At 35.9% G+C, this 26,412-nt stretch overlaps 1 protein-coding gene across 1 annotated transcript in view; it reads right to left on the reverse strand.

The window, feature by feature from the left end:
* Window positions 1-19,654, reverse strand: part of LOC149785001 (carboxy-terminal kinesin 2-like) — a 74,655-nt gene extending 55,001 nt beyond the window's left edge. The window contains exons 1-3 of the mRNA XM_089978697.1: window positions 19,561-19,654; window positions 14,782-14,880; window positions 11,348-11,579 (exon numbers count right to left, since the gene is read on the reverse strand). Coding sequence (XP_089834823.1) covers window positions 11,348-11,579; window positions 14,782-14,880; window positions 19,561-19,584 — 355 coding nt within the window. The 5' untranslated portion in view covers window positions 19,585-19,654. The remainder of the gene's footprint in view (window positions 1-11,347; window positions 11,580-14,781; window positions 14,881-19,560) is intronic.
* Window positions 19,655-26,412: the final 6,758 nt, after the last annotated feature.

Genomic DNA, 26,412 nt, shown 5'->3' on the forward strand with positions numbered 1-26,412 from the left:
ATGTTTTTGGCATGGCATAGAAAGACAAAGCACATTAAGAAATGGACTTTATAAACCAACTGTCGTAAGTTTACTTACTTAATTCAACTGCATATAAGACACCTGTCAATAGCAAATAAAATTTCATTGTTTCTTGAGTTTCCTTTATAGAAAGGAAGGTTTTCTGTACATTGTTTTGGGGAAAAACTATGTAGGACCAACAGGTAAAATATCATACTATGCCCTTGACACCAAAATACATGTAAAGGTCTAACATTTTCAATAACTTGTCTGATTCACCCATCTTCTCATTTCTCATATTTTCAACTTTCAGTCACAGAACAGTTTCTAATCAAGTGTTGTCTATTTGTATAACTTGTATGACTGCACCATTACTGGGATGTATAATGTAGTCTTGTAGACACGTATATCTTTTTTCTGTCAATACAATACAATATTAGTACTGTACTGTTTCTCCACTTACAAAACAGATCTTATCTTAACAAGCTAAATGCACAATGTACCTAAATGGAAATGAAATTTAACCCATTTTGTTGGGATTCTAAGTTATCAAATTACAAGCTCTTTTCACAATACAATCATAAAATTGAACAAAGGATTTGTTTAGAAATTTTGAAAAACAATAAGAGAATATCAATGATCAATTTTCACACATTTCAGAGGTTGCTTTTGTTCAGCTCTAACTTGCATCTACATGTATTTGTCAACACAGGCACATGTACATGTCTGACTTGGGCGGAGAAAGATTGGTATTGATAAATAAAAGAATATACATGTAAAGTACATAATCTGATGTCATAAACCTAATTTTACAGTTTTCCAATAATTTCACAGTTACTGTAATTTGCCCATTACTTAAACGTGAAACACAAGATATGAGGCAATTTATTTTCATATGAATGGAGATAGTTCTTCTAGATACTATGTAAAAACCTAATTTCTTTGGTTGATCAAAAGATGTAATGTAAGACACCATTATAACACAATACATATACCACAAACATATCCAAATAATGTATGATAACAGAGACACTAAAAAAATCAATGTTACTTTAAATGATAAATATTGATATTAATTATGAAAACAGACATTAATTGGTCTGAAAATGTAACTGGACTCCATTTTGCTTTTTCACTAAAGATATTAAGAAACAGATCCAAATGATAGTTATCAAGTTGAAAGTTTTCACTTCACAGACTTTTTTATATCACTGTTTGGCAGTTTTATTGGTTAACATTCTCAAATTTGGGTTATTTAAATTTGTGTGACCTTGTTACATTGATGGCAAGGATTGTTCTTTACACTTTGGTCATTTGAAGCACAGTCCAGTTAAATATTCTCTTAAAACATTAATGCTGGTTGGATCATTTTAATCATTTCTGTTTTAGTTACAGATGTCATTGCCATACATGTTTTTTCTTAGAGGAAATGTGATCTCAGATTTACTTACACTTGATTACAGTGGATAGATGGGTACAATTTATATCTCGCCTATCTAAGATGCCTCAAGCCGCATGTTTTTATTCACTGAGTGCATGTGACAAATTTCTTCTTTAATTCCATAAAGGAATGCTGTTATGAAAAAATCCTCAATCCACCATCCAAACTTATTATTAAAACTTCAAATCTAATAGTATATCACAATCACGTAAACGGAACATGTTCATCAGCATGATTATACCTGGAAAATCTCAAATTCTTCAAAATTAGTTGCGACACTGAAAGCATAAATTTCAAGCAAATGGAAAATGTTCAGCAATTTATAACTACATATATTCATACCATGTTACTAGCAAATATTTTACTGCCATACACAAACAGTTGTTTACACTGTTGCAAGAAAAGTCAAAATACATCCCTTGCATCTGTCAATCAACAAATAAAGTACATCATGTGACATAAACAGGTGGCATATAGATGCCATAAAATAAACATTGCTTGACAACATCATCAATTTTTTCATCTTCTGCCAATATTTCATAAGTTTCAGAGACAATTTAAAAAAGCCGAAACACAGTACTTTAATGGTTTTCAATGAAGCATATGAACAGTGGAATGTGAATATGATCACCCATCTATACACGATGAGAACTAATAACAAGATTCATAATGGCCATATTGAATCTCAGATCAGCACCATTTTACATAGGACAAATATTACAACTATGGTCTTAAACTCAGTAATAAAAAAGAGCAAAGACCAACAAGTTTTGTAAAAGTCAAGAAATAATTTATTTCCATAGAATACAAAGTGAAAATTTAAAAAGAACTTACACTATTGCAAATTAAATCCCATATAGTAAAAAAAATTATATCACCAGTCCTGATAAAATAAAGTTCTAATTAAATTCCCGAGGTATTCTAACTAAGATCCAATGCTGAATGTGTTAATGTGCCTCTAGTCTTGAATGTGGTTATATGTCAGTGGAAGTGTGATGTTGTGCCAATATATATCTTTTTAAAAACAAACCATAAATCATAACCATAAAATAAGCCCAAAAATGTTCATGTGTGCAGTCACAATACATCCAAATTAATGTTCCAGTCCAAGCGTGTCATTGAAGAGCACTTTGTATTTCCTGTGAATAATAATTTAAATAAATAATTTCACCCAAATCAAAACTGAACACAACAACACAAATGATTCTGCTTCTGATGTTATTGCAAGAATAAATAATTTTTCAAGTAAACTAAGACACTAAGTACAGCCAGGACATAGGTCCAAAGTTCATTTGAAGAATGTTTTGGACAGATCAATTCTGTTATTAAAATTATAACAAAGAATGTGTTAAATGTCATGTACAACAGGTTTATACATGGGGAATAGCAAAGTCCTAGACCAGGACCAAATAAACATGTTTATCTCTCTATTGATAATCTTTTTATTTAACCCACTCTCATAAATTTGTTTACAAAAATAAAAGTTACTGGTCAGAAACACAATGACCTTGATTTTGAACAAGGTCAAGTCCAAAATACAATTATGGAGAAGAAAAAAAAAACAACAAACAAAATAACAAATTAAATATACATAACACCAAGTAAACATCACAGGAAGTCATGATATCACCATCAGGGATAAATAGCAACAGTAAGATTTTCAAAATACATGATAGGAGGCAATTTGATAAATTTAAAAAAATTATGATGGATGTCTAAGAGAAATTATGGCTTCCTTTTAAGTAGTTCATTTAACTTGGTATCTGACATCGTTTTAAAAGCATCATCCTCGTTTAGCATGAACTCCACACCATCCTTCATTCTACCATTCATTTTGCATATTCATACCACCACTTGAATCTGAAAAGAATCAGTGTGTGTGTGTGTGATTTGGATTTTTAGAGCTTTAAAAAAATTTCAGTCATAATGCTATGACGTCTGCAGTGTGGCGTTTATAGTTATGTCTAGCACTGGGCATCATGCCACAGACATGTAGCATAATGTCCCACCCAGTCACATTATTCTGACTTCAGGCCAACCGGTTCGAACAATAACCTTAATGCTGAGTGCCAAGCAAGGCAGCTATTAGTACCATTTTTATAAATATTTGGTACTACTCTGCTGATGTTTAAACCCATGACCTACCGCATCTGAGGCAGATATTCTAACCAATTAGACCACTAGAGTGGTGAAGAACATCAGTAATTTTTCACCAAAAAATGCTTCACTATTTGCAGGTTGACACTGGCACGAAGAGCATGCAAACGTGTATTTGTTCAGTGGTTGAAGTGTACAATTATTTTGCAAATCAGATGCGAATGAAGAGATGACTTGTCATCAGCGAGCCAGGGTTACAAATTTAAAAATAAATAAATAAGCCCAACTAGATATATAGATAACTAAGAATCAGCTGCTATGTGACCTCACCATAAATGGATTTGTATTTGTGAGTGATTTTTAATGTAACTTTTTTTAAAAATTCAGTCATATCGCTACGATGTCTGCAATGTGGCAGTTTATTGTGATGTCAAAGTTAACAGTCTAACACTGGGGCATCATGCAGCAGACATGTAGCAGCATGCCTCACTGAGTAACATTACCTTGACACCAGGCCAACCAGTCCTAACAGGGGCCCCGAGTGGCAGAATAGTCTAAAGCGCTCACCATTACGGATCATTGCCATCTCACCTCTGTCTGCGTGGGTTCGAGTCTCAGGCTCAGGCTCAGCTAACATGGTTATGTGAGAAAGCTTGTTAGTAGCTTCTCATGGGTCAGTGGTTCTTCCCAGGGTTTTCCAGGGTTCTTCCTCCACCAGTTATACTAGCTGCCATGTATAGCCTATATTGTGCTGAAAAATGGCATTAAACCCTACAACAACAACCAGTCCTAACAATAGCATCTTAATGATGAGCACCAAGTGGGGAAGCTTTTAATACCATTTTGTAAGTCATTGGTATGACCTAGCTGGGGTTCGAACCCACGACCTCCCACATCCAAGGTGGATGATCTAACCACTAGGCCACTGGAGTGGTCTATAAATGGATTTAAAATAATCCATTTATATGTTAATCCATAAAATGAATTATAGGTCACATAGTGGTGTACAAAAAGTTCTGAATGATCATACTCACAAAATCCCATAATGTGTTAATTCCACGTGTCATACAAACAAACAATTAACGTTAAGTCCACCTTTTTTTAAATTCACAGTATCCTATAAATGTCACGAATGTCATCCGGTACAAAGTCCAAAACTCAAAACTCATTGCCTGATAAAGTTCTAAAATCCTCAATCATCATCTAGTAAATCTCCATGGTTTAGTCATCATAAATATCCCTTTCCTCTGCTTCTTGTTACATGCTGGTGCTTTTGTAGAGACTGAGCTTGGGCTCTGTAAGTGTGTGTGTGTGAGATTCATATTTTTAACGTAGCTTTAACATTTTTTTCAGTCATATCACTACGATGTCTGCAATGTGGCAGTTTATAGTGATGTCTAGCACTGGGGCATCATGCCGCAGACATGTAGCATGATGTCCCACCCAGTCACATTATCCTGACACCATGCCGACCAGTCCTAACACTAACTTCTTAATGCTGAACGCCAAGCGAGGCAGCTGTTAGTACCATTTTTGGAAGTCTTTGGTATGACTTGGCCAGGGATCGAACCTGCAACCTCCCACATCCGAGGTGGATGCTCTAACCACTAGGCCACCGGAGCGGTTGGGGCTTTGTAAGTAACACTTTAATCATACAGTATGTGAAATCATATTTTTAACATAGCTTTAACATGCCCCACCTGCAACCACCTGTGTGCATCAGAATTTGGACTCAGGAGCCACATGCGCGTCCACCGTTGAATGAGATCGCACAACTTGTCTTCCTCGACTCGTGAGACCACCATTATTATATGTCAAATCTATTAAATGTTGCAACAGAAGATGTGTCAATTGTGCAACAAGGTCAAATAACCCCCTTCTGTTACTGAGCAAGTATCACTTACAGTTCACTCAAAGTGTTGTCTGGTGGGAAAGAAAGCTAACAGATTAAGGTCAAACATTTACTGGAAGAGACAGAACTCTAATTAGCCAAGTATATGAATTAAATTCGTGGCTCATTTAAGGATTGTCAACTTAAAAACAAAGTGAGTGCTGCCTATACAAGCCTAGGACTTATGGGGACTCTTGCAGAGGCAGAAAATTTGTATAAGGTAAATAGGAACCCATTGGCAGCTCTAAACAGCTCCCATTAATGCTCAGTCCTATATCTGAAATGAACTCTTCCATACCTCAGGACCAACATGGCCGTTTATAGGTACACAAACCACTCATTTTCAGCATCTATTGAATGAGTGGTGTAGCCATGTATGTTGATACAAATGGTGTTGAATTTATATGTAAATAAAACAAATTCAGTAATTTTTCAAGACACTTGCATTGATGTTCACCAGGCTACAGATGCAGATAACACTCCCAATGCTGAGTTGGACAAACTGCGACCCTCTTAACTTTCCTTCAATAATGAAGTCAAAGGTGGGGTCAGGCAGGCAAAGCCTACATTGTCCGTCAACCAGTGGGGATAAGGAAATCTTATCCATGGTGCCTTGGTGGTATAAAAGACACTCCAGAGTAACAAAGTATTGGTAGGAGTCCCCATGCCCATAAGGAATTACTAAAATATGAGAGCACATCAACCTGGCAACTACCTAGTCTTGCAATGGCCTGCTGACTGGTGCCTCAACTAAAACCATAACTTCTCCATGTTACCTATCATTTAAACCCTGGCCGTAGCTTGACCCAGAACAAACAAACATGACTATTACAAGCATTCAGATACAATTTTTTATAAAAATATCTTTACAAAACATCAATAAATGAGGAAAGGATTTGAAGAAATGGTTTCTTACATTCCTATATATATGAAGCCAAGATTTTTTTTCTCCATATTGCAATTGTTTAAATTACGGTAGGCTTGTCATTTTCTTTCTACACACACACACACACATATATAGGAAACGCCGAATTACGTGTATTTGGACGCCAAATTTTGGCCTGGGACACAGAAAATCACTGAGGCGAGAGTCCTCCCTACGCATGTAATAGGTGTGCAGCAAAATTCAAAGACTTGCCAGTCCTGCTTCGGCCACCTGCTTTGTGGGAAAATGTGTTGATCAATTAGCTGTGCTAATATTTACAATGACAGAATTCAGTGACTGAAAGACCCTTTGATGTACAGACATGTTGCCATTATAAGAGTACATAAAAAAGAACATAATGCAAAAGCTGTGCGGCAAGTTCAAAGGCTTTGATTGGCGGCCGGGTGGGACAAATGTAGATATTTACAGTGATTCAATTCAGAGGAAGAAAGACCCAGAGATGTACATGCGGTCATTTATAAAAGTACATCAAATAAACAACTTTAGCTTTCGTCCCTGTGTTCATTTCCGAATGTATCGGAATAAGTAAGTAGTGCACATGATCTCAGAATCAAGACATGTTGAGACTTAGACAAAATGCCATTCATAAATTTGGATACTTATTTTGGGGTTAAACGGCAAACTTACGAAGACTGTAATGAGATTTAGAAGAGTGCTAAAGCTGCTAGAATTGATATTTCGGATAGGACAGTAGCTAAGTGTAAGAAAGTGTGTGATGCCTAGCTTAGTGTTTGGAATAAGTCCTTACTTGGATTGACAAAATTCAGTATCACTCTGATGGACGAACAAGAGCTATTTAAGAGGTACATTGACTGACCATACTTTTTTTTAAAATGCCCCTCGCCTTAGCCCGGTTAGTTCTAGTGTTGTAGTGAAATGTATTCATCAACACATCAGTAGCTAGGCCTAGTTTTAATATCAATTACGTTGACAAACTCTTGCCCATTCACAAGCATATGTTTTGATAGCTGATTGACCATTAACCCTTTTCTGAGTAAGGTAGCAACTATCAATTTCCTGCATGATATCCTTTGATGATAAAACATACAAACATATGTTTTAAGATCAAAATCGGTGATCTGGATATATATTAATTGCCTCTTGTACACTTTTTCGTCATAAAATTAGTTTGAAACTGTAAGTGAACCAGTAGGCCTAACGGGAAATAATGGCGGACTTCGCTAAGTCTGGGATGTACCAGTTTATTAGATTGTCTGTTTTCGTAAATCATCGGGCAAATATTTACAGAAAAATATACAAATCATTGAAAGCAAAGGTATTATTTTATTAAAGATTTAACTTTAAAATGCAAATTATGTAGGTCAGAAACGTATGGGACAATGCGATGTTTTGGAATTAGTGAGATGCACTTTAAGGTCTAAGCTGTTTTCTGATTTGACTCATATTTGCGAAAATACGGGGGAAAAAAAAACAAACAGCAAATCAAATACTATTTAACCATTGCCTAAAATTACTACAAGGATATAGACAAATAAATAAACCATAAATTTGCAATCCTGTCAATGTTGTAATGAAGGTATATTAAAGTGAGTGATTACATTACGAAAACCTCTCCATCTAAAAATGGATGCACTCACGTCTGCGTTGATTCTGTAGGAAAGAAGGGACTGCAACTTTTGATGGTGAGACTCCTATTTTTACCAAAATGGGAGTCCTGGACTCCTAGTTTTAAAATCCTTGCGAGACTTCTGTGTATGTATATATATATATATATATATATATATATATATTGAATGTGAATTTTACCATGGGGGGAAAAATACTAGGGTTAGCAATGTGAAACATGGAGGGACGGCTAACCAGAAACATGTTTTTTTTTTGGTTTGACCTGATCATGTTTTCCAGTGTGGAACAATATTGCAGGTTAGTTCTATCCTACCTCACACATGACCTTGAATCCTGGACTATTCTGTCTTTCGCAAGCAAAGTGCCAAAACAATAGCCAACACTTCTCAAGTTCCAGCTTTACTTGAACATTCTTTCACGATAATCAAGATAAATATTAACTGTAACTCATTTACATATTTACATACTAACTGAAGCAGCAGTTGAAGTTAAAAGTGTCCTGCAATCAGGCAGTTTTACACTAATCAACCTAGTTAAATATACAGCTTCATGATTCAAGTAAAAAATTTTTTTTTTTTTTTTTTTTTTTACAAAATTCTTAATCTCATTGTTATTTCTGAGGGATATATCAATTTCAAGATGAAAGCTGAATCAAGGATTATTTCAGTCACGGGGATAGGTCTACTTGAATTTATAGGGAAAAGTGACTTTTTTTAGACAGAAAAAGATTTAATTAATCAATATAATATGAACTGTGACATTCTTCAGCACTTACGTATGAATTGCAACAAAGGTTTGGCTGATTTTTCGCCAACCTTACAATGAACAAAAAAAGCTTCCACTTTTTAACAAGGGGGTGGGGGTGGAGCTAGAAGGGTCAGCTAAAATACATAAACTTAAAGCTAACAAATCTATTGATTAAAATTCCAATTGGATCTGTATAGAATGTGTACCTTGCAAGTTTTCTTTACGACAAAATTTCACACAAGATATGAAAATGCTACTTGCAGACCTGCCAACCCCAACAAAGTTCTCATGGGAGGTTTTGAAAAATTTTCACAGAGATTTCAATTACTGCAGGGAGGATCTCATCAAGGGAGAAGTATGTTGAACACATTTACAAAAAGTGAATGGTTTTCAAATAAACATACCAATTCAATTCTAAAATGGTTTATTTGTAGATAATAAATAACAGACAAAAAACTAAACAGTGAAGAACATCACTTAACACTACTCCTGGAAAGACATGGTTGTTGCTCCTTTGCATCTTTTAAGCATAACTTTGCCAAACTGTCTCTCTGAGCAAACAATACATTTTCTTGTTTAACAACAATAAGACTTTCTAGTGTCTCAGTTTTCATACTGCTCCTGACGTCAGTCCTATTCTTCTTCACAAAACTAAATATTCTCTCACAGGATTCATTGCTGTGAGTGATGGAAAAGATATGGCTCATCACTTTGGCAAGAAATTTTGCCTGACCCATGCTATCTCTGCCCTCACCAATCTTCATCCATGTTTGATCCATGGCAGCTGCTGAATTAGGCTCCAGCATTCCAGGAGGTAGTTCTTCAACCTGGTATAGAGAAAACTGCATCTGCAGCTGATCCAGAAGCTCCTGCAGGCATGATTGCTGGAAACTGCTTCACAAAGAAATCCAGTATTGCGAAGCTGATGAAGGGCCTCTTTGTCACATCTGCTACAACCGCAATTTTAAGATCAAACAACCCCTGTACCATGTACATGGTAGCAAACACATATGACAGATCATAGTGATTGTCCTAATTGCTCTGTTGCTGATAAAACATTACTGTAACTATTCCTATAAACAAAACAATGAAGCATTAAAGTCGGTATATGAATGAACTCAAACCCTTCTTTCCAACATAAAACATTTGTGAGTGCATCTATTTTAAGAAAGAGGGGTTTTCTTAATATAACCAATCACTTTATAGCGTTGTTACAACAATCCATTGATGGGATGCAAATGTAAGGTTTTATTGTTTTTCTGCCTTCTAGTACTAATATTAGGCATTAGTTAAACAGTATATGCTTTGCTGCTTTTTTTCTTCTTTGTATTTTCACAAGAAAAAGAGAAGTCAGAAAACAAGTTTGCCCTTACAGCACTTCTCAAGCTCCACAATATAGCATTTCTCCACATGTTTCAGACCTACATAATTGCAATTTAAAGAGAACTCTTCTGTCACATAATATTTAGACTTTTATTTCTATGACTTGAATATTTCTTTAAATATATTTGCTGAATGGTTTACGAAAACAGACAATTGAATGAAGTGGTACTTATCCAACACAGCAATGTCTGCCATAATTTCCCCAAGACAAGTTCACTTACAGTTTCAAAACGACTTTAGGAAGTTAAAATATTCAGATCAATGATTCTATTCTTAAAAATGAATTGCTAGTTACATACTATTGTTTAAGTTTCAAAACACAAGTTTTTATACTTTTTTCATTAAAGGATAAATTGCAGAAATTGGGCACTGATAGCTGCTAACTTACTCGGGAAAGGATCAATGGTCAATCAGCTATAAAAAAATACATGCCTGCGAACGTACAAGAGTTATTCTGTCAACGCAATTGATATCAACACCAGCCTGATGCATGCCTACATTTCACCTTGACCTACAACACTACTCTGGAACCAAGCTGCCTAAGGCGAGGAAGCTTCTAAAAAACTATGGTCACACAATGTACCTCAACAAATAACAGGGCAAAGTCAATGGTGCTTTTCCACTTCACCTAGTACTGTGACTCATGTCAGTTGTGTCATGGTCTGTCAGAATTAATCTTATGGATTAGTGTGGACTTATATTTTAACCTGTTCACATTTGCATCACTGAGTAAGCTATCTGCAATATGTATTGCCATTACCATTGCCATTTCAACCAAAATTCTTTGAACTCTAAAATGTGTTAAAACATCATTTATAGTTACACAGAATTGTTCATGTCCTATCTTATTGAAAGGAAGTTTTCAATGGATGTTTTGCTTTCAGAAAGTTGCATAAGTATTCACAATAACTTTAACCCTCATTTATCTTTCTGACAAAAGAATCCTTTATTATGCTTCATTCAGCAAATTCTACCCCTGTTATAAAAATGTTGTGCCAGATACTTGGCAAAATCTTGTTTGAAACAAAATTCCAATCCTTCACATAGTCTCAGCTATACGTCTTACCTGTTTTTATATTAATGTTTACAATAACTAAATAAACATAATTATTATCTCACCCTGTCTATTAATATGACTATTAATATTCACAATAACTAAATATAAATAAACATAATTATTATCTCACCCTGTCTATTAATATGACTATTAATATTCACAATAACTAAATAGAATTTTAAAAAAATATCATCTTACCCTGTCTAGAGATTGGCTTGACTGTAGCTGTTGATTTGGTCTTTGATGTAGATAGTGGTTTAAGAACAGATGGCCGTAAAGTGCTGGTGCTCTTACTGTTGCGTAGCTTAGGAACATTATTTGAAAAACACTGTTTGCTGCTAGTACTGGATATGCTAACAGTAGAACTGTCTAGGGTCTCATTGCTGCTAGATGTGCTGGTGTCTGTTCTGGACCGTTTACAAGCAGATGCCTATAGAAAATATGTATTAAAAAAACAGTGACAATAGGGCAGATTTATACTTCATTTTCTTTATAGGTCTTACAAGTGATATGCTACTGAACTAAATGCAGTACCGAGTGATTTTTTTAATATCTTTAGTTGAATAAATAATCCAGTGCAGCAAACAGCTAAACCGAGCCAAAGACAAAACATAAGGAATGATTATGCCCATTTTACAATGGGAGCCTGGGTCTATGGAATTGTGAATAATTGCTTGTCAACCTACCCAGATGGAGAATGTTGAAACACTACAGTATCTAATATGGAAAAATACTAGGAAAAGATCATAATATTTAATACATTAAAAGTTATCTGGTCTAAAAATCTGACATATGTACTTTATTAATTCAAAAGCATTTTAAAGCTTTGATTCACTTTAACATTTAACCATACTAATTTAATAATTTGCTTTTTATCATTCCTTATATATATATATATATATTTGTGTAGCAGAATTTGACCAGCTGTAGGATCTTTATTGTGATTCTGCTTTGCATATTACAGTACTCCCATTATAACACTGTACATGGGTGCTATAAAACAGACCACCTTCTAGTGTGGCTGACTTATAAAGTACATATTACAGTACTCCCATTATAACACTACATGGGTGCTATAAAACAGACCACCTTCTAGTAAGGCTGACTTATAAAGTACATATTACAGTACTCCCATTATAACACTGTACATGGGTGCTATAAAACATGCCACCTTCTAGTGAGGCTGACTTATAACGTACAAATTACAGTACTCCCATTATAACACTGTACATGGGTGCTATAAAACAGACCACCTTCTAGTGAGGCTGACTTATAAAGTACATATTACAGTACTCCCACTATAACAGTGTACATGGGTGCTATAAAACAGACCACCTTCTAGTGAGGCTGACTTATAAAGTACATATTACAGTACTCCCACTATAACAGTGTACATGGGTGCTATAAAACAGACCACCTTCTAGTGAGGCTGACTTATAAAGTACATATTACAGTACTCCCACTATAACAGTGTACATGGGTGCTATAAAACATGCCACCTTCTAGTGTGGCTGCCTTATATTAAAGTACACAAAACAGCACTCACTCATTATAATGCTGTCATAAAAGCTAGAGTATACTGTCTTACAATGCAAATGCCTTATAATAAAGTACATGATACAGCACTCACTCATTATAATGCTGTCACGAAACTTAGAGTATACTGTCTTATAATGCGACTGCTTTATAATAAAGTACACAATACAGCACTCACTCATTATAATGCTGTCATGAAAGCTAGAGTATACTGTCTTATAATGCAACTGTCTTATAATAAAGTACACGATACAGCACTCACTCATTATAATGCTGTTATGAAAGCTAGAGTATACTGTCTTATAATGCGACTGCCTTATAATAAAGTACATGATACAGTAGTGTTCCCTCACAATGCTGCCCAGCAGAGTCTATACAGGCTGTCCCAAACTGAACAGGATCATAACATTGGACAAGGTGTTTGGGACACAGATTTGGCGGAATTAGTGGTAAACCTCATTTTTGCTGTTTTATCAAATGTCCACACCTCCTCCTCTGTAACCTGATCCATAGTGTAGGACAAAGAAAGAGAATCAAGCACATGAGAAGGACATTGACAGGTTTTTCTGAGAACTATCTGCATCCACAAAAATCAACAGTTCATCTTCTTGTGTTTGCTCTTGGTGTGAAGCAGGACCATTCTGTCCCATCTTCCACATTGGAGAAGGGGATCTAGGTTAGGTGACAGGACTCTAACCACCGATCCTTTCTCCATGGAGAAAGGGACTGGTGATCACCTCCAGCATAGGAGGCAGAGAAGATCTTGGACATGTCTTGTCCACCATTCCACAGAACCACAGCAGAGTCACCCATGCTGCCATAGTCAGAAAAGGAGACTCAATACAGGTTGGTGGAAGACAATAAAATCCATAGGGGCTGAATGGGAACCTCAAGGGAGCGTACCAACCCATCCCTTCCCCTTTGACAGGTCCTCAAAACCCAATCTGATTAAAATCAGTTCTCCATTGTACCAGGTGAAGATCTGACAGCAGCTGCTTAGGAGTCATGTTCTGGTGACCTTTGAATTAGCCAATTGAAAAACAGCTTTTGGAAATTTTTAAAGCGAATCAAATCATTTGACATGTGCTTATGTTCTTCAGTCATGTTGCTCAGCCTCCCAAATACAAAGATATAAGACCAACCAGTTGAACAAATACAAATATCTTCCAAATAATGATCATAAAGTCAAATCAGTTTCTTTACTTGTTAGTGTTCTTTGACTTAACAAAATATATGTATGGCATTCTGGCTAGTGAAGTCTTCAAGCAACGACACTCTTTCATTATTTTTCAAACCAATCATTTGAGTTTTCTCAACAGACATATGTGATTAACTACTATGCAACCTTCAATAAAACATTTAAATGATCTGGGTACAAATTCATGAAGGCTAATATATGCAAGTTATTATTTCTATTTCGAGTCAAATGAATTTGCTTTCCAAGCCATACATGCTTACAAATTGCTTTTAACATACCATCTGGGTAGACTTTTTTTAAATCACGCAACATGCTTCTTCCAATCAAGTCTACAAGTTCTCACGCTTGTATTTGCCTCCCATTTGTACCAGCAAATTTCATCATAGTCAAGATGAAGTCAGCGTTAAATATGAATTCTGAGTTCAAGTTCTTGTTTCATACACACTTGTGCTACAATCACGTGTATTTTGCCTTGCATTAACATTACTGTCATTTTCATGTCCAATTTGTGAGAAATGAAAACATATTTTGCAAACTCATTCTGATTACTAAAAGAGATGAAACTTAAGAAATATTGCTTCATTAACAAGGGACTCCAAATGCTCAAAGTCAAAGAACAAAGACACTAATACAATAAAATAAAATAAAGCAAGACCTTGGACAAAAATAGCATACAACACAAGAAAGGATATGACTGCAAAAATACAAAAAGATCACTTAGATGAAGAACTGTTGAGCATACCAAATATCTGATGAGTATTTTTTTCCAGAAACCTTTTCAAGCCCGCTGCCTAGAACTGGGATCAAAATTCAATTCTTGGAAAATATAACAGTAGAAACAATAGCTTAAAAGACCATGTAATCAATGTATTTTGTAATCAAGTTTGGAACACCTCACCTCTTCGGGACTTCTGGGTCTTTTAAAAGAAGTAGGAGGCTTCAATTTACTTTGTGGTTGAGGTAGCCGTGACCCATTTTGTGCTACAAGGGGCTTCCTCTACAAAAGAAAACAAAAAAACAAAAATAATATGAATGTACAGAGTGATTTTTCTAATTTCAATATTCATACTGTGACTTAATTCCAGAAATGGAAAAAGTGGGGCCCCACCAGTTTAAACCTTGGGACCATTTAGAAAAAAGGAGTTAAAGATATCCATACACATTTCATGTTTATTCAAGAAAATTCAAACACAGTTTATCAACAGCCCTTGCCATGGACATTCCATACCAGGCATGGGGTCGATTACAGGTGCTTGATTATGGTTTTTTGTTCTGGGCAGATATCATACATTGATTAACTGATAATCAAACAATTTTAACTCTATATAAATGTTTAATGACAATTATTTACATACAAATTAACATGCCAAATGAGCACTGCTTAGCACTGTTTACATCATATTAACATCAACAATGTAAATTATTTGGATTCGACAATCATCTTAGTAACTGGACTTCTGCTTAGAACCCAAGTAAAGTACTTGGCTTCTGTAATCATCTTGTGAGATCAGCCATAACAATGTTAAATAGATGAGATGTTTATTTGAAGTCTATTTCATTGCTAACTTATACCTGATGAAAGAGTTGCTTGTTGAACATGAATTTTTCAGTTAACAAATGATCACCTAAAATTATAAGACAGTATATGTTTAGAAAATTAACTTGTATATTGACCACCTAAAATTACCCATTTCTTACTGTAAAAGTCAACATGCCTGGTCTTTTGTTTAAGAAAATTTATTATTGTTAGTGATTTTTTGGTTTGTACTCATTAGTAGTCATGATTACACTATGAAATTACACTGTCAATAAAGAACGATTAAAATTATGATTATAGAGATTCTGAAATTCACAATTATGATTACAATCATAAGCAGCCCCATACCTGTTCCATACTAAGAATTTAATTCCTCATGCCTATGTAGCCACCCCACCCAACAGAATTTTATTCAGGACACTTGAATCTATCTTATTTTCTCCCTGTACACTGCTTTAGTTAATGCAGCAGCACCGATACTGAATATTTAATCTTCTATATATGTTTCGTACCCATAATCCTCAACCATGTGCTTTTGGGTACTGCTCAAACTTATAGAAATCCAGTACAAAATTTCTGTCAGACAATAAAACTGACCATTTGTGCAAAGTCTGCTCACTAAGCACACATGGGGGACTTTGAATTCAGTCAAAAACAGCCACAATAACCTTCTATCTTGTTTTTGCTGGTTTCTTTTCTTTTGCAACCCAAGAACATCAAAACAAAAGATGAGACACAGGACTTGCATTCATTTGTATTAAAGAGTCAAAGAAAGGAATCTACAATCTAGTGAAAAATGTTAATGCCCATCCCATGCTCAAGAAAGAAGTCTTGGTCTTGCATGTTGATGATGACAATAATGGCAGCGAAGTAACTGCTACGCAGACCTGTTTACATGGACAGATGTCTTTCAGTAGTAGGCCAAATTTCTCTCCTCTCCATAATTCTGGCCAATCTGTCCTTCGTTCATACTAAAACTTACAGAAGACAACATCAGCAGTTTTGACACACTTTACAAAGTATGCATGTGTCTGTTTCAACTGTTGGTAATCCTCAACCATCCCCTCCTCTTATATGTAAACAAGAATGAAATCATGCCAAATATGTTCACTAGCCCATGGTTGGGGCTTTTAAATTACTAGTCCCCGGTAGATTTTCATATTCTCCAAAAAGCTAGTACCAGTACCTTAAAATTTGTGGTATATTCCAGAGCAGAGGAATCAACTGTTTATCTTTAAAGTGAACCTAAATTAAACAAAATAATCATAGCCAAAACATGCCAAAAGGAGCTGGGCCTTGACTGGGATATATTTATATTCTAGTCCCAATTTATGTTTTGGGTTTAACTCCTCTAGCACAAGATATGATGGCAGTCAGTGTAACTGGGAGGAATAACTAAGGGAAAACCCCAGAAGAACCACTGATCCACAAGAAGCTACCTCACATGGTTACATGATATCAGGAATAAACCAATTCCCAATGTAGTTGTACACAAAATTTGAAAATATCAAACAAAAGTCATGTACTATTTTAAAGAAAATGAATACACACTTAATTCTCAACATATTTACTGAGAAGAGCAACCAAAAACGTGTTGATATTGCAACAACCTGAAGAAATCCAGATTCATCAAACAGAGCACATGTCAGCTGTTTTTATTGGTAAAATGTGACTACAACATTGACACATGCTTTCTCTTGGTGGTTCTGACTTTTCGCAGATTGCTGTGACAGTGACAAGTTTCCGGTTGTTTTAAGAACAAACACCTTAAGAAGTTTTTGTTCTTTTTGGTTTCTTTTTAAACATTATGTGTGTGATTGATTTGGATTTTTAACATAGCCTTAAAAAATTTTCAGTCATATCACTATGATGTCTGCAGCGTGGCAGTTTATAGTCATGTCTACCACTGGGGCATCATGTCCCACCCAGTCGCATTATCCTGACACCAGGCCGACCAGTCCTAACACTAACCTCTTAATGCTGAGCACCAAGCGAGGCAGTTGTTAGTACCATTTTTGTAAGTCTTTGGCATGACTCAGCCGGGATCGAACCCACATCCGAGGCGTACGCTCTAACCACTAGGCCACCAGAGCAGTTACAAACATTATATGAATTTCATTTTTATTTTCGATTTGTTTTCCAAATTTTAAATGGGGTTATTGTTAATATCACCAGACTATTGGACTTCTGATGTCATGGATATAAGATTGACAGATTTGGGTAGTTCATGTGACTAGCAATGCAAATAGTGATTTACAGGTAAAATTTCATCAATGCTGCAGTTTTGTCTTGTCTGTCAGCAGATTAAAAACATAATGAATGTTATACTCACAATTTCTGATAAAATAAATCATCTTCCAATGGATATCATGGAGGTATGTCCTGATTTAAGGTCATTGAAGTCTGCGCTGGCAAGTAGGCAGCTAACCTATGCTGACACCAAACGGTTCCATCGAATTCCAACTTGTCCATAGGCAACTGGCTCTGACCCTACACCCCAACATAGACAAATACCAAAAATGGGGTAGCAAGGGTCAGAGGTTGTTGTTGTTGGGTTTAATGCCAATTTTCAGCACAAGATAGGCTATACATGGTGACCAGCATAAATGGTGGAGGAAGAATCCAGGAAAACCCTGGAAAAAACCACCGACCCACAAGAAGCAACTGGCAAGCTTTCTCACGTACCCACATTGGTCAAGCCAGAGACACATGCAGAGTGAGGTGAGACGACAGTGATCCACAACAGTGAGCGCTTTAGACCACGCGGCCACCCTACAAGGGTCACATGAAACTGTCTACAGTCCAATATACCCATCTGACCTCACCCATGTGTACATCCCATCTATAGTAAAAGTCATGCATGTTGTGTACAAGTTCACTTTATGAGTTTGTCTGGCTTTGTGTGTGTGTGTGATTGGAATTTTTAACGTAGCTTTAAAAAAATTCAGTCATATCACTATGATGTCTGCAGTGTGACAGTTTATACAAGTGATGTCTAACACTGGGGCATCATGCTGCAGACATGTAGCATGATGTCCCACCCAGTCACATTATCCTGACACCAGGCTGACCAGTCCTAACACTAACCTCTTAATGCTGAGTGAGGCAGGTGTTAGTACCATTTTTGTAAGTCTTTGGTATGACTCGGCTGGCGTGTGCCTTTGTTGTGTTTTGTCTAATATAGACAGATCACATTATCTAGAAATGTTGACAAAAAATTGATGAATCATTTGGGCATATAATGAAAAATAAACAATAAAACTAACAGTTTATAATGTAATATCCAACATTTGAAATATAACCTTGTCAGACTGTGTAAACTGTAATTATGTTATCATTAGTCAAATTCGACCTTTGTTACCCAATTTTCAGTCACTTAATTTGGCATAATTATGTTGAAAACTAGTCTTTTGGTTACTTAATTTATTCATCAGTATCATTTACAACATAAATACACATTTCTAATTTGACTTAACATGACTGTCACGCCTTGTGTGGCTTTGTCAGACTTAGCAGTTTAGAAGGACTGTACATCCATATTCCTTTAGAACAGATGACTTCAAATTTGTTACTTCTTGATTATTATCCCCATGTTTTTCTTTTGTAATTTCATGGTGTTATGTTATTTATGTTTTGGTGCTACCGAAACAACATCATGTCATACGTCGTATGCTGAAGGACTAATGTCTAAATGATATCTAGTATTGTAAAGCTTAGAGCTTCTAAAGATTAGGCACTGTACTATGTCCATATCATTATTATAGTTGTAATTATTATTATAGCACCCACCCACCCCACCCACCGAAAAATTAAAGACTGAAAAGTTCTACTTGCCAGAAAGTTTTGCATATGCCAGTATTTTTGATGAATTCAAAACAAGACTACGTGATTTTTAAATTTACAAACCATCATCACAGACGCACTAATCAGTTTCAGGTCTATCCAGTATAATACAAACAGTAGAAACACACTCGTGAACTATTTTTAGACACCTTAAGTATTATACTGGTTATAGTAAAGCTATTAAAATATTTGCAACCTACTATTACATTACACAGTACAAACTACTTAGAGCGTATCATGATTACATTAAATGTAAAGCATCTAAACATCATAAAAGAAATCTACGCAGGTATTTACCTGAACATCCATATTCGTTTTCATTAAATTTGCACCTGATTTTCAAGCATATAGCAAGTATGTGCTACAGCCATCTTTCTGTTTAAAATTCGAGCCAAAACATCACAATTCTATTTTGATTGGATAATACTTTTATACTGGGCCTAATGATTGGCTGAAATGTTGTTGCTTCACTTTCAATGAGAATTTCGATGAGTAGCGCCCCTTGAACCAGAACATTCCTGCAATCGGAACTTCATCGGCCATTTCCGCCAGATCGAGAAAGAAACCTAGGATATAATTGAAAACAATACTATGAACTACATACAGTTCTTTACCTAGAACAATGTATTGGATGAAGAAGAAAAAAAACAAACAATCGGAATGATTTGAGCTTTTGCTGGCGTTAGTTGTTTAATGCACTCCGCCAAAGGCAAATCGACATACCTTTTAAATTTAGGTGTATTTCTACACTACTCCCGAGGTTATTTCACGATCTGACGGAGATGACCGAGCGATGTTCCGATCATGTTGATTGCAGATGGAACATTCCTCGAGTTTCAGTCGCTTGCTAGAAAAACAAAAAGAAAAAAATAAAGAAAAAGAAATCATCGAAGGTATTTTTAACTGCCTTCAAGCCAGTGGTTGTTATTGCACCATAACTTCAAAACATCACAATGACGTGTTCTCACTAACCACAACAAATGCAACAATGACTGTTTTTCTCTCAATTATTATTTATCTTTTTATCACAACGTTGCAGGAATAGCATTAAATGTGCAGGTATCGTCGGTGTTGAGACGTCAAGGTGTATTATTTTTAATACGTATAAGACTCTGTTCTTCGCACATCTAGCCGAATAGTACTGTCATATTCCATGCTTGCATTTTTTCCTGACCTGAAGCCACAGATAGACCCCCAGGATGTGAAAGCAGTGGATGATTAGAATTAATAATCCATGAAAATGAAGTGGCATAAGCAAGACCGTAATTGTCAATACTACTGTTTTATTACCAGCAGCGTGTGTGATTTGGATTTTTATCGTAGATTTAACAATTTTTTCAGTTATATTGCTACAATGTCTGCAGCGTTACGGTTTATCGTGATGTCTAGAACTGGGGCATCATGCCGCAGACATGTAGCACGATGTCCAACCCAGTCACATTATCCTGATACCAGGCCGACCAGTCATAACACTAACCTCTTACTGCTCAGCCTCTATCGAGGCAGCTGTTAATATCATTTTTATAAGTCTTTGGTATGGCTCGGCAGGGGTTTAAACACACGACCTCCCGCATCCGAGGTGGACGCTGTAACCACTAGGCCACCGAAGCGGTACCATTACCAATTGTACGGATAATCCTGATACTTCTGACACTCCAGTATCTCTTTAATATTATCTATGATTTCATCTACTACATGTTTACCATGTTCTTCTTCATGTCGTTGCTTTCGAATATATTTTACGATTTTTATTGCAAAGTATGTGGACAGTGCTGTAATATTTACAAGGTCGAGGATTTGTGACAGTCCTTTTCAATATCTTTTCTTGTCTTTTCTATTTCATTGGATCACATTGTCATTAAAGATATATCATAACTCATAGATGATAGTGTTTCGTTTTCAAGGGTCTTAATAATATCACCTTTGGCAATATTAGAATTCTATATAATCTGGTTGTATATATTCCATTATATATATATATATATATATATATATATATATATATATATATATATATATATATATATATATATATAGTACTCGACTTGTATTGTCTGTAAATCCGCCACCGCACGGTCCCTTGTTTGTGCCCGGAGTTGTGGGTGATTGTCTATTTCCGCAAGCAGTCTCGAATTCAGCTATGCTAATTATTTTATCGTCGGCAGCCACCGAATACAGTTTACTAATCGTTTTGAGACTGCTTTGTGCCACTGTAAGTAGCCTTGAAAATACACGTATCTGTGAATGTAATTGTATCGAGATTAATTTGCTAGCACCACCAGAGACACCTCTTACTATCGACATCGTCCCAACAGTTATTTGGATTGGTGCACCGACGATGGATGAAGTTGTCGTGATTCCAGTCATACCAAGACCAACAGCTGCTGCTGCGGCAAGACCACAAATATCATCTACAACGAAACAATCACGTTCGTATATCACTATCAGCGCAGTTCTCTTGGCGATTTCATGTCGCAGTTGTTTCTCGTCTTCGATTATTGTTTCACGTCGGCAACAATGTTCTTCTATTCATAATACAATCGCGTAGTACAATTGCATGACTGGCAGACCCCTTACAGACTCATGATATCCATGTATGTATGTATGTATGTATGTATGTATGTATGTATGTATGTATGTTCAGAAATATTGATAAATAATTTCATTCGAAAAAAGACATAGTCATCTTCGTTCCGTAAGGCTATAACTAACTTCTGCCATCGAGGTCGATCTTGAACAATGGTTTGTGTCTCGTCCCAGGAAACTCCCATCTCGTCTTGCTGGGTCATCACCGTCCTTTGCCAGGTTATCTTTGGCAGTCTATATTTAGGTTTACCAGCCGGTGACCATCTGAGGACTTCCTTAAGTATCCGTTCTTGAGGCATCCTCATTAAGTGCCCGAGCCATTGGATCCTACGCGTCTGGTCTCCAAGGAAATGTTGTTACATCCTGTCTTTTCACATAGGTTCACATTCAAGATCTTGTTTGTCTAATAGATGTTGCAGATTTTACGGAGGCCTTTGTTGTGAAATGAATTTACTTTGCTCATGTCTGTCTTCACTATTATCCAACACTCGGCGCCGTACAAAAATACCCATATTACATTGCTATTGTAAAGTCTGATCTTTGTCTTGAGGTTTTATTGTTTTGATTTCCAAATAGGGCGGAGTCTGCTAAAAGCACCTCTGGCTTTATTTATCCTGGCCTGGATGTCTTTTTGGTAACGTTGTCGTGAGTCCTCTACAAACTCAAGCGTCTCTCCGTCAATGGTAAACGGAGGAGTAGCTGCGGAATTTGTGGACATCGCTTGGGTTTTCTTTGTATTGACATGCAGGCCGGTCTCTTTAGCGTAGTTTATCAGACAAAAAAGACATACAAAGCTGTATTGATATCTCATGAAAAATGTTGGGGACCCAGGTGCGGGCCAGCTTTAGGCCGTCACACCCCACACCCAGTTCCAAATATTAGACATTGTTTGAAGCTGGCTCAGATCTAGTACTCACTACAATGTAATGGAAGGTGAACATAATTCTGAATTTGAAATGAATTGGTAATTCAAATCACTTTTTTCCGATTTTGTTTTCTTTTTGGGGCCGTATGAGTAGCGCAGGCTCAGTGAGGTGATCTGAGGACACCCCGTTGTATTAGTGAATAAAATTTCAAATGAACATATACAATACTCTGAAAAATATAATACTTCGTATGCGTCAGTGTATGAGAGGGACATTTACCTGAGGATTAGAAATTAGTAACCCGAGGGTTGAATTATTCTAACACCAATGCGTGATGGAAGCTTTTTATGATGTTCCTGACCGAAAAATGATGGTTGAAGTCAAACAGGCATATGTTGAATACTAATGATAAGTTTAAACATCCATTAAAAATGTCATGTCCTTATGATACGGAGTCAAATGTTGGGGGTTTCTATTGACTTTAAATGATATTTCAACACATTTTAGTGTTAAGTGGTAGAGGAGGCTAAGGTAAAGGTAATAGGATGAGAGTGTCTGAATTGAGCACTGCCGATTGTTTGCACATTAGTGCAAATTTGAACATGGCAAAAAAAAATAATAAAGTCCACTCTTACGTTCCCTCTATATTGCTATTGCGTGCGTCTATCATGCCTTCTTCTCCGACATTATCATTCAGTATCACACACAGAATCATGATAATATAGATTGGCATAATCTGATTTAGTATACAGATCATGCTTTAGCCAAAATATTTTAAGCCGTCGATCAACTTCCCTCCGTTCATCATTGTTTGTATCCCCTCAGTTATATCGGTCACTCGTGACATCGTGACAGAAGAGTTACACTCGAAACTCTGATGAGTGAATGTAATTGCAGACATTCCATAAGTTATGTGATCATAATTAATTACATATGAATAGTTGGTGTAGTTACAAATTACAAACATATGATATGCAAACGTGCTAATATGCAGGGAGATTACAATGGAAATCTTCATTATCTATATAAAAAGTGTTAAAGAGATATAATTTGTCGCCCACTGATATAATACCTAAGAATAAAAGCACCATGTTATGGTGCCCCCCCCCCCCCCCAATCTCTCTCTCTCTCTCTCTCTCTCTCTCTCTCTCTCTCGTGCACACACCTATGACGATTACCTGTTGTATTATTAGAGACGGGTGTAAATATGAAAGATTTTCATAATACAGGTGAGTTGTTCAATCAAACCTATAATATATTCATTTTTCTTTTATTGTTACGAGTATTGTCTCCCGCAGGTACACGGAATATATGATTTATAATTTATGCACGTATGAAAAGGCTACTGACCGCACGCAAATAATTGATGAAAAGGGTGCAAAAAAACTATTATGAATAACATTTTTATTTAAAAACCGGAATCGAATCAAAGCAGAAACTGCATTAACGGAACACACAGTGAATTCAATTGAACTCATGAATATGCATTACGTAATTTTTTGAGCTAAGATAGGCTTAAAGAAGAAAATGCACTAAAGAAACATGCTGACCGTGAAATTGAGCTAATTAATATAGAGCAGAAACTTATTATATACATGACATTTTTAATAGATTTTATTGTAATGGGTATATGTCTACCCGTTTAGTCACACAAGGCTGATTTTGACGTTCGGTACAGCTGCTTAATCTGATTCCGATTTGCACATTTCGTATCACACATTTTGAAGCTACGTTCACAACTTGAAATATTCCAAACTAGTCCACTTATCAAACATCCGGAATGTTTTGTTGCTATACATTTTCAAATATTCAAAAATGTCACGCTTGTAATTTGAAGAAATGCAGTCATATGGGGTGAAAATGACGTTTCTGACGCTAGGGATAATGGGAAAGCATCGTGAAAGAAGTTTATGTGTATTTCATGGCAGTTAGTTGAGTTGGTGGACACAACTATTTTGAACAGAATACTTTTTTTTCATTGAGTTCTAATTGCTGGTTTACAAAGTCACATCCAATATATATATATATATATATATATATATATATATATATATATATATATATATATATATACACACACACACACACACACACACACACACATACAGAGTATTTTGCCACTGAAATCTGTTAAAATCCAGGCAATTAATAAAAACTCGGCGAATCATGTCAAGATTCAAGGCTTGGTTAGAAATGTGTGTGTGTGTGTGTGTGATTTTGATTTTTAACATAGCTTTAACAATTTTTCAGTCATATCGCTACTATGTCTGTAGTGTCACAGTTTATAGTGATGATAGCACTGGGACATCATGCAGCAGACATGTAGCCTGATGTCCCACCCAGTCATATTATCCTGACACCAGGCCGACCAGTCCTAACACTAACCTCTTAATGCTGAGCGCCAAGCGAGGCAGCTGTTAGTACCATTTGTGTAAGTCTTTGGTACGACTCGGCCGGGGGATCTAACCCACGACCTCCCACATCCGCGGCGGACGCTCTACCACTATGCAACCGGAGCGGTCGGAGTGAAATGTCCTACATTTCGGAGAAAACTTGACTCCTTGTTTAATTCCCAAGAGACATTACACAATGTAAAACATTTAAAATGACAAACTTAACTAAAGTCATTTTGAGCTTTAGAGTTTCAAAAATATGGTATGCAGAATTATGATTTTTAAGAGTTAAGTTTGAGTAGATGGAATTGCAATTTGTTGATTAAATTACTGAGGAATTGAATTATAAATCAGAATTTAAAACTGATAACCATTTGCAACATAAAGGCAGACGTATCACAGCAGATGTTTGGTTGTGAGGCAAATTTCAAAGAATATCATCTTGTTTTTGTTTTTGAAATTTCTTCATTACAGGGGCATAAGATGGGAACTGTATGTTTACATTTTAAATTCTGGCGGCTTTTCCAGTAGAAAATAAAGAGAAAAAAAGAAAACAATATTGCTCTATTGTTTAGAATTTCCTTGTTAAGATATCTAAATGAATATTAAAAATCTAGAATGAGACATAATCTTTGTTTTCTTAAAATATATCCTTAAGTTATTAATTTAAGTTCAATCCATTAATAATTTCTTGTATTGAATGAAAACATGAAAAGACTTTAAATGTACTGTAAATTAATTAGCTTTCTGTTGAAAATTGAACGTATTTAATTACTGTTTGTCTATGAAATTTGCCCAGAAATTCGCTTGGTAGAAGACTGGCTATTCAGTACGTGGAGCGAAAGAAAAAAGGCAACATTTTGGTCCAAAACTTATATTCCGTTTGAGAAGTAAGGAAAAAATCCATTTGCTTGTAACTTTATAACTTTCTTTCCGATGATCTCTCTTTTACACCACCGCTCATTTGTATCCATCTCTCTCATTAATTATTTCTACCGCCATTATTCAGAGGAAATAAAACTGAACCTTCCCGTTTAGGTATTATTGAGTTCATGAACCTTGCTAATGCAGGAATGAGAGAGACTGCGTGCACTGTTTTACTATGATGTTAGGTTTACAGGCCAGGTAAAATTATAACAAAACTTAAATCTCTTTATTTAAATACTGTCCAAATGTTAGTTAATTCCACTAATCCAACTGATGATACATTTGACAGAGGACATTACCAATATTTGAATTACTTTTGGATTGGGAGTGTACATCTTCTAATGAAGTCTGAACTGCATCGCTCTGCATCTCAGCGG

The sequence above is a fragment of the Sinohyriopsis cumingii genome, chromosome 13 (genome assembly GCF_028554795.1).
Source record: "Sinohyriopsis cumingii isolate HCF-2022 chromosome 13, ASM2855479v2, whole genome shotgun sequence".
NCBI lineage: Eukaryota > Metazoa > Mollusca > Bivalvia > Unionida > Unionidae > Sinohyriopsis > Sinohyriopsis cumingii.